General features: G+C 37.3%; 2 protein-coding genes and 1 pseudogene across 3 annotated transcripts; 2 read left to right on the top strand and 1 right to left on the bottom strand.

Annotated features, from left to right (window-relative positions):
- Positions 1-4,903: 4,903 nt before the first annotated feature.
- On the bottom strand, positions 4,904-6,153 carry LOC149008801 (uncharacterized). Its single transcript, XM_089164139.1, has 3 exons — positions 6,003-6,153; positions 5,705-5,894; positions 4,904-5,616 (listed from the first exon to the last, which is right to left on the bottom strand). Exons 1-3 carry the CDS (start codon positions 6,147-6,149, stop codon positions 5,288-5,290), a joined length of 666 nt encoding a protein of 221 aa, XP_089020265.1. The 5' UTR covers positions 6,150-6,153; the 3' UTR covers positions 4,904-5,287.
- A 2,245-nt stretch (positions 6,154-8,398) lies between these two features.
- On the top strand, positions 8,399-10,471 carry LOC149008800 (pentatricopeptide repeat-containing protein At1g71460, chloroplastic pseudogene; annotated as a pseudogene).
- A 1,259-nt stretch (positions 10,472-11,730) lies between these two features.
- LOC149008799 (organic solute transporter ostalpha protein (DUF300)) lies at positions 11,731-23,954 on the top strand. Of its 2 annotated transcripts, none has more exons than XM_089161519.1 (10): positions 11,731-11,855; positions 14,307-14,783; positions 15,400-15,456; positions 17,574-17,682; positions 19,430-19,614; positions 19,704-19,792; positions 19,979-20,234; positions 21,747-21,992; positions 22,156-22,550; positions 22,662-23,954. In XM_089161519.1, exons 2-9 carry the CDS (start codon positions 14,535-14,537, stop codon positions 22,438-22,440), a joined length of 1,476 nt encoding a protein of 491 aa, XP_089017645.1. In that variant the 5' UTR covers positions 11,731-11,855; positions 14,307-14,534; the 3' UTR covers positions 22,441-22,550; positions 22,662-23,954. The 2 variants fall into 2 exon arrangements, with proteins under 2 accessions (XP_089017645.1, XP_089017646.1); XM_089161520.1 differs by lacking the exon at positions 11,731-11,855 and adding an exon at positions 12,999-13,934.
- Positions 23,955-25,197: the final 1,243 nt, after the last annotated feature.

Genomic DNA, 25,197 nt, shown 5'->3' with positions numbered 1-25,197 from the left:
TGATTGTGTGTATGTGTGTGAGAGATCTAGAGAGAGAGAGAGAGAGAGAAAAAAAGAGAATAAAAGAAGAGAAGAGAAGAGACGAGAGAAAAGTAAGGTAGCAGAGGCTTGTAGGATGCAAGCCTTGCACCTATCTTTAAGTTTCGATATGATCTGCTAGGGTCGGTTCAGGTTGTAGAGATCATGCACGCTTTATCAACTCCAATATATATATATATATATTTCACTGTCAATGCATATATTTTAGAATATATGTATGTTCAGCCAAGTGTCTTTGAAAAAGGGCTGCTTGCACCTGTCGCAACGTCGATCTCTTGCTAACTACTTATGCATGCATGCGTGACGCGGCGTTGGTGCTATTTGTTTATCCATAAGAGGAAGGGAGAAAAGGACGCAAAGCACAGACAGGGAAGCTAGCGTGGGAAGTTGACAACGTTATACAACGACTTATACGAATGAAGCAGGTATATATGTATGTAATTGTATTCAAAGCCAAGGAAACGAAAAGCTACAAGGGAAGGAAGATCAATCAGCCCCTAGCACTGGCAGCACCAGCATGCAGCAGCTAGCTCTTGTCTTTTCTTGTCTTGCCTTGCCTTCCAGGCTTCCAACAATATCGATCGATCGTTAGCCTGAGACAACTCAGACAAGCCCAGGAATGAAATTAATTTATTAATAAACAAGGAAGGAAGCAGGTATATATAAAAGAGTAGAAGAGACATGTGTCAATGATTGAGTATTTTTATATGTTATCCGGTTACAACAACAACCAAAATGTTTGATTATTTTATTAGGGAAAGGAACAGAGAGACCAAGTGTCAAATGATTGTGTGAATCAGGGGAGGAAGGAACCAACCCTACTTTCCTTTTAAGGTTAGGAGGGTTAGTGGGGCCAACAAACAGGGGATCCAAAAGCACTGAAAAATCTGAGAAAACAGAGTGAATTGAATAGAGTAATCTCCAACATGTAACCCAACTAGAGATGATTCCATCAATTATTAATGTATAGCTACACTTGAAACACCAATTTTAAGTCAATGAAGAATGCAGGGATATATACCATGATTACAAGAAGATTACTGGAGAAATGAGCATTGCCGCAAAAGTGTGGCTCCTAAGAACGCACAAAACCCACCACTCTTAAAATGGCCACCTGGAGCTAGATTCTATTATTAAGAGTGCCTTGGAATAGTCTTGGGATTGTAACTAAGACATTCGTTTTCAAGGAAATTGCTTGAGAGCTACACAATACTTGCAATGAACGGTCGAAATTTCTATCTCTATCAAAATTAATGCACAGCACTAAAGTCGAATTCTGTTTTCAGTGAAAGCTGCACCACTCACATTAATGGGGGTGGATATCTACTTGTCACCGCTCAGTAAAAAGAATGCTTGGCCTCAGCAGTATTCAAAACCTCCACCCCCAAGGAATGTTTTGGATTACATTAATCGACAAATTCAAAATCCATAAAATCACGAATCCATCTTTGAAAACTGTAGAATTATGAAATCATACCTAAAAGTTAGAATTATACATCCATGGATTCCATCCAAGAAAATAAAAACCTTGATTCATATAATCGTTCCCCCCAAAAAAAACTCCCATATATGTAATCGTGGTGTGAAGTTACATTCATGGATACCTACAAATTGACGATGGCATCTTTTATTGGCAATTGGCTGAATGATTACTAAAGCTTTCATTTTCAATAAAAACTTTGAATGTGCATTTCCCTCAAAATTATTGCGTCTTTACTTGAACCCATGTTGTTAAGCTATTTAAAATAATATAAAATAACAACTATAGACACTAATTAAGCAAGCAAAAGCGAGACCTTGTCCAAGGATCCATGGGTGTTTTTGTGATTTTTCAAATTTTTATTTGTAGCAACGGCTGCCCATTGCTGTCAATGGTCAAGATTTGGCCAAATAAATCAAATAGTTGTAATTAATAGAAAATGTAAATGTATATATGTGAATATAAAACTTTATGTTTACATTTAAATGTTTAAAATTTTTCAAATTTACAAAATCATAAAGGGTGGTCATAGAAAACAAATCTAGGATGCACAACAAACGTACTTTGGCTTTTAAAATCGGGTGAAATATAGGCAGAACTTTACTTCTATAGATTGCAATCTCAAGCTAGAATGTATTCAACTTTTCATAACAAACTTTAGGAGGAAATCACTTTAAGAACATATTTAGGAGGCACAGAAACATCCTGTATCGCAATCGTTAATCCAACAAGCCAATTGATAAATGCCTACTCTACATCTAACCTATCTTTAGCCGTCTATACAAGTAGAGTTTTTTTTTTTTTTTTTTTGCTAAATATACAAGTAGAGTTCATTGTGAAGACAACCAAGACCATGATGTTGCTAGCTATGAAAAGGGAGTAACCAACCAAATATCGTGGCCATAATAAATTTCAAATAAGAAATACATTATGCGATGCAATGGTGGTGGGGGTTGTGCAAGATTATGAAGTTATCTAGAGTCCTGAACGGATTCCCCTTCCTTTGCTCTCTAATCTCCATTCACATCCACAGAACCGAACCCTAGAAAATCTCTCGCTCTCTCTATCTAACCAGTATTATTTTTATTAGAGGGTTGGTAGGAACCGACGAAGGTCTGCAAGTGACGGTGGTGGTGGAACGACAAGGAGGTCGAGGGGAGGAGCACAAAGGGTTGGGTTTGGAAATTTAGAGATCGGTAGAATTAGGGACTTGATTTTGTAAATTTCAAAACTCTTAAACCTTTAAATGCAAAAATAAAATTTTATATTCACACATATACCCTTGCATTTTCTATTACAACTGTCTGACGTCACTGGCTTTGCCTATTGAAGTTCCAACGCCTAAAATTCCAATATATATCATCTAATACGACAATTCCAAAATCAATCACCATAACCAGAAATAAAGAAGGTCCAAACTCCAAACATCATCTACATAATCTAAAATGTCAAAAAAAAAAAAAAAAAAAAAAAAAAAAAAGAACTTAAGGTTATAACATGTCCAAAGCATGACAACAACATATTTGAGAATGGCGACAAAGAAGCAAGCAGGCTAGGTTTGGTGTGGGGAAATACAATGGTTTAGGCAATCAGCAACAATACAAACTTTGATAGGTACACTCACGATCAAATCAATAGTAAGCCTGGGAAGAACAAAATAACATAATTAGTGCCGTGCAAATATGCTCTTTTGTAAACCAATCAATTATTGGTACAATTGGTGTTAGCCCATAGTTGGTTTTTTCACTAGTCTATTACAATCAAATTTCCTTTTGCTATTGGTTTTCAAAAACCAGTAAATTGACTATGCCAAACGATGGACTTAAACAGGAAAAAAGAATGACAATAAAACTCACAAACAGATAAACATTAAAAGCAAGAATTCACGTTGATACCACGGATTCCTAAAAATAATATTATAGCCTAAACAAGTGTTCATAGACAAGAATTCCCTTTTGTATAAAAGAAAAATGGATCACTATCCAACCCCCGAACCGAATTGCTTACGATGGAAGCCATTAATTACATTTGTTTCAATAAAATACACTTTAAAAAAGAAATATATTGATATTGTGTCTAGCCTCAACATATATCAGGCGATACATTGAGAGACATTAAAATCAATGTGGAAAAAAACAATTCAAAATACATATCAACCTTCCAACCTTTGATACAATACATATTGATCGAGACAAAGCGATACATACCAACATTTTAAACCTTGCACATAAGATATAACAAGTATAATTTTCTAATCCATGTGAAGAAAAATTCTGTTTACTTCTGAACCAAAGTATCATTAAGTTTTTTTTTTTTTAACCAAATGCTTTAAATTAAAGTTTATTATTTTATTTCCACTTGAATAGTAAAATTAGGCATACATCGCCATCTCTATTTTATCTTGTTGAAATTCTTACATCGCCAACCCGATAAGGAGGAAAAGTAAAGGTTTCAAAAAGTTTTGAGTCTAAAAGTTTACATTACCCAAAAAATAAAGAAGAAAAATATATAAAATTTTGTGAAATAGAAGACATGGCGAAAGGAAACCACTGAGGTTGCCAAACTTCTGTACAAGTTCCTGCAGCATCAGATCCGATCTTAACAATAGCTGATCCCTAGACACACAAAAGATATAGTATGTGCTGTAAATTTAGAGGCAAACAAGATCGGGCATGTCATGTTCTTCCCGTAAAGATCAATGTGAGAGTTCAGAATAAAAATACTGGCTCACATACGATACAATGATAGAAACTGTAAGATTGTACGTCGGTAGGTCAGATTCTTCTCAATCTAATGCGTACACCCCAGATGCATGTATGCACCTTTAAAGAATGTTGGTATGGGTCATTTTTCATTAATTATATTTCAACTTATCAGAATCGATTTTTTTCTTTTATCTTTTTTGGGAAGGAAGTGGCCAACTTCGATACACCATATCCTCATTTGGGAGTTCAGATAATCTATGGGTCAAGTTCCAGGGTGGTTGTGCATATATCTAAGATCAAGCTTCAAAGTGGGATTTGACAACACTAGTTTCAAGTTTCAAGTTTCTGCATGCGTGTGTTCCCATGGTTTTTGTGTCAATACTTTCACGCCCACTGGTTTCCTTCCTTTCTCTTATGTTTGATCAAGAAAAAAAAATCCTATAATAAGAGGTGTCATGGTTGGAACTTGGATGGTAGGATATTAAATTTACCTATCCATTAAGCTTTGATCCTGGAACCTAAATTCTAAATTTCATCTTCCTGGGATCTGAAAATTAAAAAAGAAAAAGAATGCTAAAACTGAAAACTTCCTTGGAAGCTAAAATTTGATTTTTGTTCTGAGTGTTAACATTCAGTAGGACAACGCTTTATTTATTTATTTTGGTAGGGGAATGCTTCATTGAAATTAAAAAAGAGAATTACTGAGTCATTGTCATCAACACCTGAGAAAATTCAGCCTTTGTGCTTTTGTGCCCCAATCAATTCAAAGAAATTCAGATCCCTCAGCTACAACATTAACCAATAAAAGAAAAGAATGTTTCGATAGAGAAAGTTCAAAACTCAGTGCTAATATGCCTCATCAGATCCCTCAGCTAAAGTTCAGAGCTAAAAGCAGTTGACACTCAAATTGGAAAATTAGCTAGGCATGCCAAAGCAAAACACAATCATCTTTTCTCTTGGGCTTCATCAGAGTTGGTGCTGAGCTGAAGGTGCCCATCACTTGTAAACACAGGGAGGAGATATGCTTCCCTTTATTGCTATTTCTGCAGACCTCTATTAATTGCTAGAGGTGATTCAAAAAGTGGGTCGGATTTTTCTGACAGTGATCTGAGAGCCACTTGGATTGCATGTAACAGGCTCCTCTCCATGGAGGAACATGGAGACCCCTCTCTTTCAGTGATTGCTTTGCAGCTGTGCAAAGGATTGAAATAATCTTGTTAAGCTTGGTTTCACACCCAACAAAGATACAAGGAAGTGTTCCTGTGAGCTGTGAGTAGGAAGTAGTAGGTCTTGCCAACTCGAACTGAGACTTGAAATCTATGTCTACTATTAATCTTCCTTCACCTCCATTTTCTTCATCCTGCATCATAATATCTATGTATTCATAATCTCCTGCAAAACCACACAGATATTATCAAGAACCCAATTTAATCAGTGACAAACTGAAAGAAAAATAAATCAATAAACAACCAGAAAGCACCTCCTGGACAGCTAAAGGTGGTACCCCAAGAAGTTCTACACAGAGATGCATCATAACCATCCATTCTCAACCTCATCACAAGCCACTTTTTAAGGTTAGTACTCTTCCAAACAGTGTTCTTATTTCTCAAATATTTCAGGACATTTTGGAGAATCTCATCCTCAGTATCCTCAACAATCCCCAGAATCTCCTGAAAGAAAGAAACGCAGAAAAAGCTTCAAAGAGTTAGTTCCATAAACAGATGATGATCATGCGAATTGAAGGATTCAACAAGAAGCAGGATGAGATGGGATTGAACCTGTAAAGTGAGGTAGGCAGATTCCTGATTGAAGGTAACCAAGCCTTGTGAGGAAGCAAGGGAGGGTGATGATGATGATGATTCTGATTCTATAAAATCCCGGACCATCTGCACCAGTTCTTCCTCATCTAATTCTTGGTTCTCCATTTGCCTTCCCAATGGAGTCTAGAAAGCAAGTCCTTTTAAATGGTAGGCCTGGACTCCCTTTATTATATATGTTCATTGACATCGATGGTGGTGGTAAAACTATAATTTCTAGATGAAAGATAAGCTTATGAAATGAACACAATTACTTCAATATGGACATCAGAGAGAGAGAGAGAGAGAGGGAGGCAAAATGGTTATTACGACGCTAGAAAAAGTTTAATATCTCAGGATAACAGGAAAGAGAACAAAAATGGGCATATGCTCATTCTCTCTCTTGTTTCTAGGGGGTCACCAGATGAACAGTAAAGCACTTTAATTTCATAACTCGGTTTGTGGAATAATGGAGCAATTTCAAGGTAGGACAGAGTCGTGAAGAAGACTGGAGAGAGAGAGAGAGAGGAGCTAGGTAAGAGAAGACTCTTCTCATACATAATTGAGGAAGGAAAGCAACATTTTTTGCATGGTACTCGAGGAGCTAGGTAAGAGAAGACTCTTCTCATACATAATTGAGGAAGGAAAGCAACATTTTTTGCATGGTACTCGTTTTTCCACATCCAGCCATCCATGGTTGACCTGTATCTCTCTGCATCTCTACATGCATTACAGGGCTTGTGATGACAAGGGAGAAGCTTTGCTTAATTGGAAAAGCCATGGGAGTTGATCTTTAGAAACTAAGGATGTCTTGACTTTGCCTTATTTTAACTTGTATCAAGCTTCTGAATTCAAAGTTCCTTATTGTTGCATCTAGAAACAGAGCAATACTAAAATTGTAGTTGTGATCATTTCACTCTTAACTCTGTATCTGTAAACATGGATTGGGAACCAAAGTAGAATGTCATAAGAAAACAATAATGTGTTCATGTTCAAATATAGAGTCAAATGGATAAGGTTCAGCTCTAATGTCCAACCTTACAGGTCATATGTAGGCCCCCTATTCAAGGACTTCTACCACTGCAGTCCCTTTTCTTCTATTAGCTAAGGCATCACCACCTACATGGGCGGGTAAAGATTAAGACTTGCAACAAAAAGTTAAATTATCTGAGTGGAGCTTATGTTAGGTAAGGTTTGAAGTGTTATAAGATGTTGATTCCATAGATTTGATTCCACCATACATGAAGTGTGAAGCAAGGTCTCTAATTATAGGTGGCTGGAAAAAAAATCCGGTAATAGATAACTCTATTGGCCATTATTAATGGGATTGAACATGGTTATGTGTGGCTGGTGAAAAACTAGTTCCGGTGATAGATGACTCTGTTGGCCATTGTTAATGAGATTGAACATGCAAGGATTATAGTTATCATGAAAAGGTAAAAGGTAGACTCCAGTGTCAAAGGTTACTTACACAAGTAAAGTTCGGGGGCTGAATGGTCACAGGTAGCAAAGCAAATTTGTTATTTGTAATGATTGATCTCATTCATATACCGATTTACTAATCCAGTGTAGCTCATCCCAAAGTTGGACTCAAACTCTATTGTCAGTTTCGGTGAATCGAGAGTACTAAGAATAGAATCATCTCCTGCATCGTTGTATTCATCATTAGCATTACAAACACTTTTTAATTCATCCATAACCAGTTCTGCTTGAATATTTTCGTCACAAACTCTTATATAATAGAATAGAATTCAAATTTACCACTTTTGCACAAAAAAGGAAAGGCATCAAATTTGGGTTCAAAATGACCAAAAATACCCCTAAAACTCGTGGGCAAAAATTATCGAAAGTCAACATGCCAAATGTGATTAGGGAAGAATTTAACAGAAATAATTTATGGAAACAATTTAAATTATTAATGAATCTTGTAATAGAATCTTTAGAGTGAATGGATAATCATTCCAATTATGTTTGAACCATGTAGGCCTCCAGTAAGAATATTAAATGGGGGGAAGAGAATTAAAATAGAAAATTTTTTAGAAATATTCAAATTTACCACATATTTGCATTAGATTAGGACAGACATCAAATTTACCAAAATTATTAAATAAAAATATCCACAAAATAAGGAAGCAAATTTTATATATGGGGGGCGAGATCCGGCGAAGCGCCCAGTCCGCCGGGGGCGCGCCCCGCCCCACCCCCCCCAATTTTCGTCCCCTCCTTAGAATGGAATCATCTTCTGCATCCCAAAAATTAAAAAAAAAAAAAAAAAAAAAAACTTGGGAGCTCAATTAAAAAAATGGGGGGGCGGGGGGCGCCCGCCCCGGTGGGCGGGGGCCCCCCCGCCGGGGGGCTCGCCTCGCCTCTTCTCCTAACTAACCCGGTACCACTTTTTGCAAACACATACACCAGGGTATTACCTTGAATTTCACCGTCGACGTCCATACCCACTCGATTGCTTCACCAAAACAAGGATTTCGTCAGTGGGTTCTGCACTCGTTCAGATCAAAACTAAACCCAATCGACAAACCAAGTCTTTCAAATCTCCCTCGAGAGAACGGAGCTTCAGAGAGAAAGATGCATTTCCTTTGTCCTTACCCCTTCACACAAAGAACACACATATCATCTACGAAGATATCAAGAGATTCGCTCGGCAAGGCAAGCTCAAGGAGGCCCTCTCCATCTTGGATTACTTAGAGCAGCAAGTCATCCCAGTTAACGCAACCACTTTCTCTTCGCTCATTACGGCTTGTGTTAGATCCAAATCTCTCGCGAAAGGCAGGCAAATCCATGCCTTTATCCGGATAAATGAACTGGAGAACAACGATTTCCTCATAACAAAACTGGTTCACATGTACACATCATGCGGCTCCATTGAAGATGCGAAGAAGGTATTCGATGACCTCCCACATGGTACCGTCTATACATGGAACGCCTTACTTAGAAGGTAATGTTATTAGAGGTGGGCGGCAATATCGTGAAATGATTGCTACGTATACGAAAATGTGGGAATTAGGAGTTGAAGTGAACGTCTACACCTTCTCTTGTTTGCTGAAGAGCTTTGCCGGTTCTAGTGCACTCACCCAGGGGATGAAGATTCATGCACTTTAATCAAGAATGGGTTTGCTTAGTGGCTCAGTTATTCTTCAGACTAGTTTAATTGATTTGTATTTCAAATGCGGCAGGATTAGGCTGGCAAGTGTTTGAAGAAATTCCTGACAAAGATGTTGTATGGGGTGCGACAGGTTTTGCACATAATAGGTTACAAAGGGATGCGATCACATACTTAAGGAAGATGATGAAGCAGAAGATTGAACTGAATTCAACTATCCTGTTGATGATCCTACCGGTGATTGGAGAATTATGGGCGGGAAATTCATGGGTATGTGACCAAGACAAAGGATTATGCAAAGTATTTGTTCATTCAGTCTGCTTTGATTGATATGTATTGCAAATGTGGAGACATGGGTTCAAGAAGGCAGGTCTTCTACAGCTCAATGGAAAGGAATGCTGTTTCACGGACCGCTCTCATGTCTGGTTATGTATCAAACGGGAGGCTCGAGCAAGCTCTGAGGTCAATAATATGCATGCAGCAAGGAGTAAAGCCTGATGTTGTGACAATTGCAACTGTTCTTCCTGTTTGTGCAGAGCTTAGAGCTCTAAAACAGGGGAAAGTAATTCATGGATATGTGGTGAAGAATTGTTTTTTTTTTTACCCAATGTGTCTTTGATTACCTCCTTAATAGGTCTGTACTCCAAATGTGGTGATTTGGACGATTGTCGCAAATTGTTTCATGGAATGGAAAAGAGGTATGTGATCTCATGGACTGCGATGATAGATGCATATTTGAATAACCACCGTCTTCATGAAACACTGGGTGTGTTTCGGTCAATGCAACCTTCTAAGCATAGTCCAGATACTCTGTTGCTGTAGCAAGGATTCTTAGTGCTTGTGGTGAACTGGGGGATATGAAACTTGGGAAAGAGTTGCATGGATTTGTATTGAAGAGAGATTTTGAATTGGTCCCTTTTATCAGTGCAGAGATTGTGAAAATGTATGGCAAAGTGTCGAGTAACTGAGAAAGCAATGTTGGTGTTCGATACAATGCCTTCTAAAGGGTCCATGGTGTGGACTGCAATTATTGAGGTATATGGATATGGCAGTATGCATAGAGATGCACTCAATCTCTTCTATCAAATGAGATCCAGTGGTTTCTGATGAAGCTGGATTTGCTGATGAGAATTTGCTGTATATATAATTACATATTCCACTTGGACTAAGTTATTTGTAGTGAGAACGCAACATGAGGAGATGGACTTCAAAATCAAGTTCTCGAGATGTGATCTAGAATGCTATCTATTTTAATGTTTCATTTAGACTTCTCTCTTTCCCCCCAGTTGTTGACTTTCCAAGGAATATGTTGATTGTTAGTTCTTGGAGTTTTGCCTCCGCTTTTCAATCCTCCTCTTGACTGGTTGTTGCCCCTCTCTCTATATCTCTTTGTATTTCTCTTTGGTTTTTTGCCGTTTACTTAAATTATTTATTCATAAAAAAAAAAACAAAAACAAAAACTTCCCATATAATTATTTGCATTATAGGGAAAAGTGGTCCATTCATTTTTTGTTAAATTTTTCATTAGTCCAGATTTTTAACCTACAATAAAAAGTAGATATTCTGATTTTTGGAGAAGGACAGAGCTGCCCATCAAATCCAACCTTCCAACTTCCAAGCCATTCACAAAACACACAACTCTCAGTGTCACAAATAACCCCTCGACGAGCAAATTTCCACCCATACAAAAGCATGGAATCGCAGTCCACCAGCCGAGCAGATGGAAATGCTATGCTTTCTAGCGTGGTCTCATCACCGGGGGCTCAATCTACATCCTGTTCAACATTGGTGTCAACTTCAACCTCTCCGTTCTCTATGTGCTTTCTCTCTCTATAGATAACAATAATGCCTATGATGATGGGATCCCCATGACCATCGATTCCGCCAAATCTGATGATACCACCGGTGACTAGGGCAAGACGATATTGGCTGAAGGTTCCGCCCGATCTATTCTTTTGGTTACATATCTTTCGAGGGTGAAATATATATTGAATTAAGCATCTTCAGATGATGTGGATCCATATTCCTATGAGATTGAGATGAATGGGAACATGAGAGAGCGAGCAGCAAAGAAAACTGAAGGGGTATTCTGATGCTTAAGACTTAAGAGTTTGGATATGACTTTCGATGGAAATAACTACTGATTTTTATTTTATTTTTATTATATTTTTTTGGTCAACAACTACATTAGGGTGATCAAGCCTCAACGCTTTGAAATTCGTTTACCAAAAAAGAGACGTTGAAATTCAGCGCTCAGATAGTCATACCTAACGGTCCTAATTACCTACATGGATCTGGTTCAGTTTTAGTTTATTTGATTCTTAAACGGTTTGGCTCAGACTTTTTTGTTTAATATTTTGCGGCATGAGAAAAACAAAAATTAAGCCGAAGAATCAGTCTTTGTTAGTTTTGGTTTAGTCCAATTAGGTTCGGTTCGATTTGGTCACATTTGCCGTTAAGGAACCAGACCAAATTAACTAAACGTCGTCGTTAAGAACTCCACACGTTAACGTTAACAGTAACGTGGGAATTGGGAAAGCTCAATTTCTCATGAATATTTTTATAAGGAAAATCTGTGCATATCAGTTCTGAAGAAAAAGAAAACAAAATCTGCGCATTTTAACCGACGATGCAAAATTCCTTTTCTCCGTGGTCTCCAGTTTCTTTTCAAGTTCCAAACTTCCAATTGAGTCGTTATCCTGGGAACTGCAGCGATAATGGTATGTATCCTTCTCATATTGTTTTGAGTGTGTTCTCAATCAATTAATTTTCTTCCCTTCTGCTCTATGTGAAATCCGATGACTGTTCTATCAGTTCGGGTCCTCGATTTGGACTGACTCGTTCTTCCACCATGTTTAACACTGTAGCCTCTAGGGTTTAGACATCTTTGGGGTTTCTCTCTTAATGGTTCTAGAATTATGAGAGAGCTATCATTGGAGATCAAATTTGCAATTGGTTGCAAATTCTTGCCCATCTTTATAATGAACAATGGTTTCTTCGGTTGAGAGATTCCATGAGTTAATGTTGGTTTGATTTGTAAACTGTATGATTTTCATAGTAATATTTTTAGCTGTTATACATTGACACATGTAACTTAACTTTGATTTTTTTTTCGCACTCTTGAAGCATGTCGATCAGAGTTGTTGTAACTTGTATTATTTAGTTCGACTATATTGTGTGTTCATTGCTACGTTGACCTTTTGGCTTCCAATTTGTTGAGAAGGATGCACTTAGATACCCTAAACCGAGTGGTGAAGGAGAATGCTTCTACATTCTGCTGCAGTCTCATTTCCTGTATGGGATATGATACTACGGGGAAATATCCAAGTAGTTATTACTGGAAATTGGCCAACTATGAATTTCAATGTGATTCTGGCGGGGAATATATTGTTGTTGCATTTATCTAACATATTTTACCAAGACTTGAGATCACGTATCCACTAGATATAATGAAACCTGCAGGGAGCGGCTGCTACACAATGGCCTTGCTGTATTTGTGGTGGTTGCTGCTAGCTTTTGTATTTATGCTGACAAGGAGATTATTCGTAAAAGAGATCAAAGTCAAATTAGGTTACCACTTTTCTTAGTGAATAGTGAGAGAATGAAGAGTCTTTTTTCTTTGTATCGTCCCATTAAAGAAATAACAAGTCCCCAACAAGGGAAAAAAAAAATTGTGAATTGCAACTCCACATAGAAGTCCAAAACATAAAATTACAAAATTGGATAATAAAATTAATTTTTATATAAGTATGTTTTGTCTGGTAATTCTATCCCATGTAGTGAGGTTGTAATGTAAAAAGATTACTGTTTGAATCAGAATGTGTTTATCAATTCATCCAAAAAAAATAAATAAATAAATAAATAAATAAATAATAATAATAATAATGTGTTTAGCATGATATAAACTGCTCCTCTGTGACTGAGGTTGTGATTTTATTAATCTATGTACTTTGTCTTTTTTACCCTAAATGAGCATCTTTTCTTGATCTCTTCAATGCATCTGAGTGGTATGGGTCTTTTACGAATTTGGTAAATCCAGATCAGGTGACCATTTATTAAAATGGATGACAATGATACTTTCATCTAGGCATCAAAATAGGTGTGTGTTTTCCACAATTTCCGCTGTGTGCATTCTCGTCTGACTAAGTTCTGTGTGATCCTTCCTTGTGCCCTTGATTAATCCCTCAGTAGTTTTGTTTTTGTTTTTGTTTGTCTTCTTTTTCTTTTTCTTTTCTGGGAAGGAAGGGGTTACTTTAACTCAAAATAAAAAAAGGGAAAAACGAAATAGAAACTGCTGCTGTTCCTTACCCTTTCTCTCTTTCATTCGTACAAATCCCTTCCTGCGGATAATCTTTTTGATTATGTGGTTCTTGTTTTGCCATGGGGCCATTTTACACCATCCACGATTTCAAGAAGAGGTGTCAATTGTTAAACTCACCATAGAAGTACAAGCCCAAGTTATATAAGGTTAACCCTTATGAGTTTTTTATGGGTTACATTAACCTCTATTGTTTTTTTTCGTATTTATAGCAGAAAAAAGGATATTTTCTTTGCATGGAATCTGTTATACTGTGCTAAGAAGACTTACAAAGACAATACAAAATTGTTGCATGACTTGGCTCTGGATGTTAATGTATGGATGGTCTTTGACTGCAGGCTCCAATTAAAAGATGCTTGGTGGTGTTAACTTGCTTTGATATGTTGAATGGTGTGGCGTAGTTGATCCTTATTCTGTATTTGCTGTTTCAGAGCTGGGGTGTTCTTCTCATGATTAATTCCTAGTTTTGGTTTCCTTTTGTGTAATTTCTCCAAGCTATTACAATTGGCATCATTTATCTTCCTACAGTTCTCTTAAAACTCTTTTTTTACTTTTATTTTAATTCCATTAATAAATTATTATTTGCTGTTGTCTTGTACTGTAATTATGTCTTATTTGATTTGAGTTTTTCCCCCCTTAAATTTTCAATGTGATTGTTAAACATCCAGTGTGGCTTTTTGGGCAAAAGGTATTCTTGGGTCTTCTTCTAGTTGATCCATCTGTTGCTACTGGATACATATGGTTGTCATTAGTTCATGTCATCAATTCTTTTGGCTACATATCTTTTGGGATGCAAGATATATTGAACTCATTCTTGAAGTGTTACCTTGTTTTTCCCCTCTCTCCTCAACAGGGCATTCTTTGTTGAAGAATTGAACTTGTTGGTGCAAGATTGTAATTTGAAAGCAATTCACACCATTCCTGGGCAGGATTTGAACTCTTGATTCATTACTTCAAATCTCAAGTTTTGAAAAAAAGCAAATTCAAGGCAACATAACCAATGCTCAAGAAGGAAGCCTTACAGGGATCATTGCTTGTCGTTCATGATTCATTACTTGCTGACAGAAGCATAGTTTAGAAAATGGGAAATAAGAAGGTTTTGCTTGTGGCTTGGAGGAAAATCCTATACTTATTGTTTTTTTATATTACGGTGGTAGAGTCGTCAAGTCGATTATGGAAAATGGGGTCGCCTCACCTGGGGGAAGAGTCAAATTTATCCCTCAGCCCCCACAGCTGGCCTATTCTGAGTGCAGGTGTATTTGTGGTTGTTGCCCTTGTGCTGTCCATATTTCTTATTTTTGAGCATATAGCTGCCTACAATCAGCCCGAGGTTCGTTCTTTAATTCCCTTTCATATATTTGATGTTTGCTGCTCCTGATTCAATTTCTTTAAGCTGTGTGGACATGTGTGCAAGCTAAGTGATCTTTTACTCTCATCAATTCGTGACTCAGCTTGGCCCCCTTTGAAGTCCAGCAACATGTTTGCACTTAAACAGGGGCAAATCTCAAAACTCATGAATAAAACACCTTTACTGATGTGAAATCTATGAGGCTCATAGTCAAAAACCTGCAGCAGACTAGAACTAATAAGAAATCTGCAAATCTTGATATTCATTTTCACTCATGTACCATACGGTTACATAAACAAGTCAAGCAATAGGCTGGCTTGCTTTTCTTACTTCATTTGAAATTTTCCCCTTTATAATAGCACGGGGTGGAATTAGGTGTTGAGGTAGTTAAATTTATGAAAATTGCTGTTTGGTTCCTTGATGGTTCCCTACTTGTGTTGTAGTAGTTAAGTCTTTGATTGCTGACTGGTTTGTTGATGGTCCCCTACTTCTTTAAATGTCATCACATAAGTTCCGCATATGAAAAGATTGTGACTGATCACACTATGTTATACCATTAAAGATCCATCACCTTAACAAGGTTTTTGGTTTGTTTCAGGAGCAGAAATTTCTTATTGGGCTCATTCTAATGGTCCCCGTTTATGCATCAGAATCGGTTAGTGGACTTTCTTTCTTTCAGTTTTGTTTTTTGGGAAACAGTTCAGGGATATTACAAATTCATGAATGTTCCATTTTTTGTTTTTGTGTGTGTTTGTGTGTTTTTTTTTTGGTGTGTGTGTGTGGGGGGGGGGGGGGGCTTCTGGTCATGGAGGGGATTGTTACTTGCAAATGATGTCTATTGGTAGCCATTGGATACCTTAACTGGAAAGGCTTTAGTCTTACCCTGCTCTTAGCGATTACAAGACTACGGGTAATGGATCATCCAAAAGTAAACAAGACCTGATTTCCAGATCTAAACAGGCCAACAAGCTGCAGCTGATGACGAAAGCCAGAAAACAGTTGAAGTAAAGCCGAAGAAGTATAGGATAAGTTAAATCTGTGGTTTGGTTGTCCATAGTATGTGAGACTTATTCCTTTCTCCATGATTTAATTGAACATTCCATTTGTCCCCCAAATTTTGTATGGGATATTAACCTATATGGAAGTTGGTTTGACTCATATTATATGGGCGAAGCCGGTGCTGTAGGCCTCCCCACAAGCAGACTTTCCTACATAGTCTTACCCCAACAGTTTTTGCTGACAGGGTATTTTTATTTGACTCATTTTGCAACTTCTAAATCTGCTGAAGAAGTTCACCTTTGATCTAAACAGCTTCTTGGTCGGAACTTGAATTCTGATTTTCATAACTTACTGAATTTGCATCCAAATCCATTTGGGGTTGTAAAATCAACTCAAAATAATCTAATGAAGTTCCAGGCTGGCCCCTACAAACTAAAGGCTCGAGAAAATAAAATAAATTTCATAATTCCATTGCTAAATATTTTGGCTTTTGTAATTTCCAATTGCAATAGAGTTTCATAAAATGAGCCAAATCATGTATTAGTTGATTTAAGATTTCAATAATCTTATAATATCTTCTCTTTGTGTCTGCTCTTGTGTGCACGATTCACTGAATGAGCACCTAGTTCACCTTCTCTAGCTTACAAACTACCACCTGGTCATCTAGTTTTCCTTATGACAATAACAATAACAAATTTGCTCATACATCACTTATCTATTTCTCTCGGGTTTGGAGCCTTGGACTTTGAAAATGATCTCTAGCCTTGGAGAATTGAACTCAAGGATTGATCTGTTGCATTGCAACTGTTTAATTTGATTTTTTTTCCTCTTTCACTCTGATGTAGAGTTAAGCAAACAACGTTATCTGCCTTGCTATCCACCTATAGGTATTATGAATTGCTCCTTGAAAAAGCAATCTTCATTTAATGGCTGTCTAGTGGCTGAGTTGAAGCTGCAGATCTTTAGATGACTTCAGAATTATTGCTTTTCCAGTTTGGCATTTCTCAGATATGCTTATTTTTCTAATTCGTAAGTACCTATACCATCCCTTAGCGACATCATTGCTGAACATAAACGTCACCACCATACCAGTAAACTGTGTTTTCCTGTATCTCTGTTTGTTTGCCATGAAGCCACTTCTAATGCAATTTCGTGATTTAGCTTAGTCATTTTTGTTGGAATGTGAAAATTAGTAGAGAATAACATGTTTTAACTATTTCAGGCTATGAAATTTCTTGTTCGCTTAATCAACACATTTGAATCTTTGTTACACTCACCAAGGGTGTGTTGTTTGATGGACAGCAATGGAAAAGGTAAAAAGAGGTGGTGGACTTCTATGCAACCACATTACGCACTCTAGTGGTCAAGGCACCAGGCATTCAGGCACATTTGTTGGTGCCTAGGAGCTTAGTGTTGCCTTATTGGTGTCTCCTCATATTTACCCCTTCAACCACCTTGACTTACTTATATGCCATGATAACTATGTTAAATGCATTTATTCTTGTTCATGGAAAATGTACTTTTTGGTCTCCCTCCTCTCATTTCCTTTCTTTCTCGTATAATCCCACCCTGTTGCCTTTTCTTCTCTCCCACTAAATCCTACCCCACTACCAAGTGCGTTTCCTTTTCTTTCCTTTCAACCAACCCTCAACATGTGAAACCCACCTCTTTTTACCTGTCAAACTAACACACCGATCATAGGGAAGAAATTGTTGATATTCTGTTAATTGGATATTTTAAAACTTTTCCTAATCTTAGATCTTTTTGATACAGTTCTTGTCATTATTGGATCCGAATTCTGCATTCGTCTTTGAAATTATGCGGGACTGCTACGAGGCTTTTGCTTTGTATTGCTTTGAGAGGTATCTGATAGCCTGCTTAGGTACGTTTCAGTGGCCACAACTTTTTATTTTCTTTGAAGCACAACAATGCATCTTCAGATTTGTGTACCTGCAATGCTTTGATGTGCCTTTATGCACTTCTTTCTTTTGTCTCTTGTTTTTGGTATTGAAATTGCAATCACCTCCTATATACTGCTCTTTGGGAAGATCATGGTTGGCGTTTAGGTAAAGTGCTCCGTTGCTGAACATTTGTCATGGTTTGAGTCCTGGGGATAAGTCTCTCTGGGAAAGGGGTAAAGCTGTGTACCTATGACCTTCCCCAGACCCCCACTAAATGTAGGAGCCTGTGCAGTGGGTTCAACAGTGTTATCTGAATTATGGATGAAATTGAATGGTAGTTGTCTTTGCAGGGTAAAGTTTTGAGATGGTGAGATTGATGGGTTTCTGTGATTAGTTTAATGATGAGAGAAGAGGAAGTACTGCAGCTGTGAACAAATTATTGAGATGGCTGGATAGAAGTAGTAGCTTTAGAGATTCACCTTTCCAAAATTTCCTAATATAGTGACTTTAGTGGTAGATTTGTTCATTGCTCAGTATTTGGTTGCCGAAGGTGAACCTAATTCATGTTACTTTCAGTTCTATTGGATCACTCAAGGCGAAACACTGAAGGAGCAGTAGATATGTTGTATGAATGGTTTAAATGATCACTGGCTGGAATAGACTTACTCATCAGCTGCCTGAACGCTGCCTTGGTTGGAAATGGATGGTACCAGAACTGATTCTAGAATGTCAGTTGGCTTATTTATTACTAACCAATTGCTTGATCATATACTTCTTCCTATTCATTTTTTATCCCTCTCCCCATCTACAAGAGAACAAATAATCCTTTTTTTCTCTGTAGCTCAAGAACCACAGTAATCATTGCTTAATCCTATACTTCTTCCTATTCATTTTTTATCCCTCTCCCCATCTACAAAAGAACAAATAATCCTTTTTTCTCTGTAGATCAAGAACCACAGTAATCAAAGCTCAACAACCGTATGGGGAACACTTTAATGATAGATAAGAAAAGACAATTGTAAAGAAGAAAGTATAGATGAAGAAGGGGAGATTGAGGATGAGGACTCTATGCACTTCAGATGCTTACCCCAACTCTTGGGATGTGGATGAGAGCTACGAGGAAGAGGAGTGCAGGGTGACAGAGGGGAGAAAGCAGGCAGAATCGAGTGATGGGAGGCGGGAGGGTGCTTATGGTCATGATGTGTCTCAGTTTAATAGCCTAATGATTGTGATCATATTGAATTAAATCATTGGTTATTTGTTGAAAAATGCACCATCAAAACACACTACCATGTTTTAGCTATAAATAACTGAACATAAAATATATTATGCTCCCTTGTGGTCATGGATCGAGCAAATCTATTCAACAAAGAAAAAACTGAAATGAGACTGTCTAACTAGCCCTTCCAAAAGTTAGATGTGGGTTAAAGAAAGCCATTAGCTTCAAGGTCCAATCATGCAATCCAAGCTGTAGATGGGTTGAACAAGTAAAAGAAAGCGAAAAGTGAAAGAAATCAAGTGATCTGGCAAACAGCTGCTCATTTTGGCAAAGTCCCAAGGTGCAATGCCAAAACTTATAAAACAAGGAGGTCGTATAGGGTTGAAACTTGGACCAAACCAATGTTGACCTCTTGTGCTTCTCAGTCAAAACTTCAAAACTGAAACCTAAAACTGTAAATGCTGTAGAATGTTTGCTGAAGGTTTTGATCAAAATGCTGTTTCTAACAGGTGGCGAGGACAATAGTATTAAATTCATGGAAACACATGCTTCAATAAATTCGAGCACACCTCTTTTGGAATCTACATACTTTGATGGAGCTGTTAAACATCCATTTCCATTGAATATCTTTCTAAGGCAGTGGTATCTTGGTCCTGACTTCTACTATGCAGTAAAAATTGGCATTGTTCAATATGTGAGTCTTCTTTTCCTGCTTTACAATGTTATTTGTAGGGAATTTAGAGATCATTAGGCTGTTTGACTGACAGGTCTCTTACCTTTCAGATGATACTGAAGATGATCTGTGCATTCTTAGCTATCATTTTTGAATTGTTTGGGGTTTATGGAGAAGGACAGTTTGACTGGAGATATGGGTATGCAGTCTGTCTTTTGTAGTTCTTTGGATGGGTAACAATATGGTTTTCACAACCCCCCCCCCTGGGGCGCGTTTGGTGTGGCTTCACACTGACCATGCTACGATGTTTCTCTGAATTTTCTTTTACTGGTTCCCATGTTATGTAGTTATGGTTTCTAATCCTTTTCTTTTTTCCCCCATGCAGCTATCCATATCTGGCAGTTGTGCTCAACTTTAGTCAGACATGGGCTTTGTATTGTCTTGTACAGTTCTACTCTGTCACGAAATTGAAATTGGAACCAATCAAACCTCTGGCGAAGTTTCTGGTATTCAAGTCAATTGTGTTTTTAACATGGTGGCAGGGTGTTGCTGTTGCATTTCTTTTTTCAATGGGAGCCTTTACAGGATCTTTGGCTCAACAGTTGAAAGCAAACATTCAGGATTACATCATTTGTATTGAGGTATGGAAAAAGCTTATATCATTTCTGACCTCTGTGAGATTGTGTACGCCTGCTTCACATCTATCTCTGCATTGCTCATCAAAGCGTATGATCCTGATGACCATCAAAAGGAGGGATAGTTACCTTTCTTTGTTGATATTGGAAGACATACTTTACTATTTTTCTCTCTTTCATGCATGTGCGTGCACACACATACCGCACACTCACATGTAATTATTAATGTTACTGTTGTTGTTGATTGTTATTACAAATATTTTTGAGGGGGTTGGGTTGTTGTACCTAGAATACATTACAATGACTATTCAAAATACGCTTTATGTAGTTTGTGTTTTATAACCATTAGATAAAATGGTCTCATTCCCTAGCCCCTTCGCACAACATTTTGATCTTCATATTGCATGGATTGAAAACCGTAACCACAATGGAGTGTTGTGTAACAATACAGTTTAAGGCTTAAAGTTACATTTTGACTTTCATATGAGATTTGTTTAACATTTAAAATTGTTATTTTGGGGGTAGTTTTGCATCGTACGATTTTCTGCAATAAAACCCTCTTGAGGAGTTTAAGAGTTGGTTTATATCTTTTTGTCTTGATTACTTGTTTGTTACATATGGACATAACATCCTACCAAAAAAAACATATGGATTTTTTTTTGGGATGAATAAAGAAATATATAAAAACAACACAACCAAATTACAAGAGGAGAAAGGGGGGAAGGGGAAACAAGCATCTCAAGTGGGAGGCCTAAAAGGAGAGGTGAGATTCCAGGAATTAACAATTAGCCTATTCTTGGGAGAATCGATCACCGGGGGGTGGGAAAATGAGAGGAGTCTAGAAGAGACCTCAAAACAAATGTTCTTCCAAATCATTTCAAGGGAACGGGATTTAGAAGACCAATGCCTAAGATTTTGCAATTTTTTTTTTTATTGGCGGGTTTTAAAATAATTCACTCGCTCCCTTTTCGGGTGTGTAGTAGTAAGTAAATAACTTTTCTGTATATATTTTTTTCTTTATTGACGGGTTTTAATATAATTCACTCCCTTCATTTATGGGTGTGTAGTAAGTAAATAACTTTTCTGCACTAGATAAATTAAACTAACTATAATTTTAAACTGAGGAGTGAATACCTGTACAAATGAAGAAGTATGAGAGTCTGCTTGTACCTGAAACAAGTGCAGTTGAAAATACTAACCATGTAGACATTACTAATATGAGTTTGTTGTCCTTGTGAAGCAGTATTAACGTACACAATTGGCTTAATGTGGTTGGCTGATTTCATGGGAAAGTCAGCTCTGCTGATCACTTTAATTCTTCTCCCCTTGAGCATGCTTACTTCCTAGCTTTTCTTGCAAGGGGAAATTTATCAAAATTTTCCCCTGGCATGTAAGAGTATTGATGTGCTAATTCTATTACGCCTGTTATACACATTTATGGATGAACTTAAGTGACTCTGGTTTTGGAAATTTACCATTTTTTGGTGGCATTCTGATTGTCAATTTGTGCCCAAACAGATGGGTATTGCTGCCATTGTGCACCTTTATGTCTTCCCAGCTAAGCCTTATGAACGTGGAGAAAGATGTGTTCGCAATGTAGCTGTAATGGATAACTATGCATCTCTCGGAACACCCCCAGATCCAGAGGAGGTTCGAGACAGTGAGAAGTTCACTAGGATGCGCTTTGCCCGCCATAATGATAGAGAAAACCGACTCACTCTTCCGCAAAGTGTTCGTGATGTGGTGCTTGGTAGTGGTGAAATTGTGAGTTGTTTGGGTCATTTGTTGTACTAGTCTTTATAATACTTTCCAGTTTACTTGATATATTTCCTTCATTCCCCCCCCCCCTCTCATTTATCGAATGATATGCCTTTTACTGGTCTTAGTGACAAAAGTGCTCATCTCTTTTGTGGTTGTGTGCTTGTAGATTGTTGATGACATGAAGTTTACCGTTTCCCATGTTGTGGAACCAGTTGAGCGAGGACTTGCAAAAATAAATGAAACCTTCCACCAGATATCTGAAAATGTAAAAGAGCATGAGAAGAGAAAGAAAAACTCTAGAGATGATAACTACCTTATTCCCTTGAACTCATGGACAAAGGAATTTTCGGAAGTACAGGACTCTCTTCTTCAAGGTAGTGTCAGTGACAGTGGCTTGGCCAGTGGGAAGAGAATTTACCAAAAGAAAACCACGGCCCATCACATTGATTAGGTAGATGAAATTTCGTAGTTATCGGCATAAATTTTTTGATGGCAACATTGAGATTTGAACGGACATGATTGCATGCCTTGATAATCTCAGTGGCATCAACATTTTCTGAGGTGGGTTCTTCCTCCGTATGTTCTCACTGATGGTTCTGTTTCTATATGTTCTGAGTGTTTTTCAATTAATTTCGTGCTAAAATTTTGATGTCACCATATGTTGTATGTTAGGTTGAAGGTGGTGGAAAGCTTATGACTGCAACATTTCATCACTGAGAAAATGGAGAAGCCTCACAAATGCATTACTGGCATTTTGAACAGGTCCAGATGGTGATCACTGATGGGAGGAAACGGTTTTAATTGTCTTAACCAAATACATGATGTACATAGCATTTAACCTCAAAAGAAGTTCAATTCATAATAACACACGGTATCGTTTTTAGCTTTTGCTTTGGTCTATGTGAAAACACCTTTAGGTCAACGTTGGATTTGTTGGCATTTTGGCATAATTGCTTTCTTATGGGAAGGGTGATTTTATTTGTATTTTTATTTATATGTTTTTTTTAAGTTTTGGAAATGGTAGGGAAAAGGTGGATAATTTTTCATAAAAAAAAATAAGAACAAATTGTACTGACACCCCCAAAATAGAGGCTTTAAAGCATTGATACCCCACTTTAGGTTTAAAAAACACTGACACCTCAATTCATTAAACATACTAGTCTATTTTTTTTAGTGAAATTGTTAACCCATTGTTTTTTTTTTTAATTTCAAAAATACCCTTTTCATACTGTGAGGAAAAAAAATAAAAAATTCAAATAAATGTGTAAAATGATCAAAATATCATTACTTATAGATTAAACATTAGAATATTCATCCATCCCTTAGGTGGTGAAGGGAGATGTTAAGTCTAGTGTAGACCATAATCATACGGAAAGAAAGGAAGATGAAGAAGCAGTTGCAACAGCACAAGAACAAGAAGAAAAAGAATCAGCATCATCATCATCTCCAATCCATGGAGATTTGTTGGAGGCCATGGTTTTCACACGCTTGACACTGCTGGATCTGATAGCAGCTTTTCGTGTCTCCAAGGAATGGAGAAGCTATGTCTCCACCACCCACTGCATCTCTCCTCATCTCAAACCCTGGTTCATCATTTACGCCCTTCACCATCACAATTGTTCCCTCACCTCTGCTTTCTCTACCATCGAATCTATATCGCTAAAAACCCTAATCAGATGACAAACGAAACGTAAATTGTAATCTTGATCGATCGAAACACTTTCTTTAGTTAGGAACAAAAAAAATCAATTAAAACCAAGAAGGGATTGATTCGTAGGCGTTCAGAGAAATGCAATTCTTTAGTAGTTTTTTCCTGGTTTTCAGACAATTTCCGCAGGTCTTGAGTTTGATTTGGGATCCACATACAGGTATTGTTTTCGTTTTGGTGCTGATGCGGAGATCATGAGGTTTTTTGCCTTTGTAAAACCGATTCAAAAATGAAAAACAGATATAATATGTCAAATAGATGAGAGAAATGAATCCCTAAACTGAAAATCCAAAGCTTGCGGTGATTTCCTAGTTAGGTTTTGGAATGCAGTGATTTCACTGTTGGGTCATAGGGTAAGATATCTAGGGATTTTAAGGTGAGAGAAATAAGGGCCGGCGGGAAGGGGATTTGATCATCGCCGACAGTAGGCGATTTTCAATGGTGGTGAGTATTTTCAGTGTGGGATGGGAAGAAGATATCCCTTCACCCACCTAGAGGTTGAGTGAATCATTTTAAATGCCTTATAAATATAAGTAAAGATACTTTGGCCATTTTAAACGTCCATGAATTTTTTTATTTTATTCTTTTATAAATGAGAATAAGATTTCTTAGGGAATAAATCTGATAGATAGAGAAGGGTATAATAGTCTTTACAATAATATAACTAACCATTATAACAGAATAAGACATATGTGTTTTTCAAATATAAAATTGGGTGTCAATGCTTTTGCTCAAAAAATAAAAGGAGAAGTGATGAAATCTCTGGATTCATGTAATCAAACAGGCCTTTAAAGTCTTTTGGCGTGTCAATACAATTTGTTCAAAAAATAAAGAAAGAATGTGGATAATTATTATCTTATATATGTGGGGTTTTGCTTCTTGGTCTCAAAAAAGAGAAGATTGAAACTCCTGACCAACCATACCATGGAAAAGTTGTGCTGCGTATTTGTGGTCTCTCGCTCGTTTTTCCATCTGTTTTTCAGCCAACCATCTGATGAATACCCATGCAACAGGTCAGAATGGGGAAGAACACTGAGGAACGAACGGAATTCAGATAAATCGTGAAATAATACCGAAAATTTAAAAAAAAATGTATTAAACTATGCAATATTAGATAAAATGTGAGATTAGGTTACGAAATTGGTTCACTAGCCAACCTAGCACTTGTATCCTATTCCACATATATATATATTATTTTATTATTATTATTTTTTTTTTGCTTCAGACCTTATGGCGTAGTTCGGCATTGCTGACCTTTGGATCGAGATTTAATTGGAATTTTAACCAAAATTTTGATATCGACCATTAATTTTCAACTGGCTGAGATCGAAATCTTGATCCCGCGGCTGACTTGGTCCATTATGGCACAGAATGTCCAATGTGCACACGTTAGAATTTGGAACTCGGCTTTGCTTGTATTTTATAATTAGAAGCTTGGTGTCGATTCGGAATGATACCGATTGAACTAGACCAGCAGAGTAACCGAGCCCAATGTGCCCC

This window comes from Hakea prostrata, chromosome 7, assembly GCF_041222555.1.
Source record: "Hakea prostrata isolate BN-2017 chromosome 7, UWA_Hpros_2, whole genome shotgun sequence".
NCBI lineage: Eukaryota > Viridiplantae > Streptophyta > Magnoliopsida > Proteales > Proteaceae > Hakea > Hakea prostrata.
Note: the sequence above shows the minus strand (reverse complement) of the source record. Positions and strands in the feature narration are given on the sequence as shown.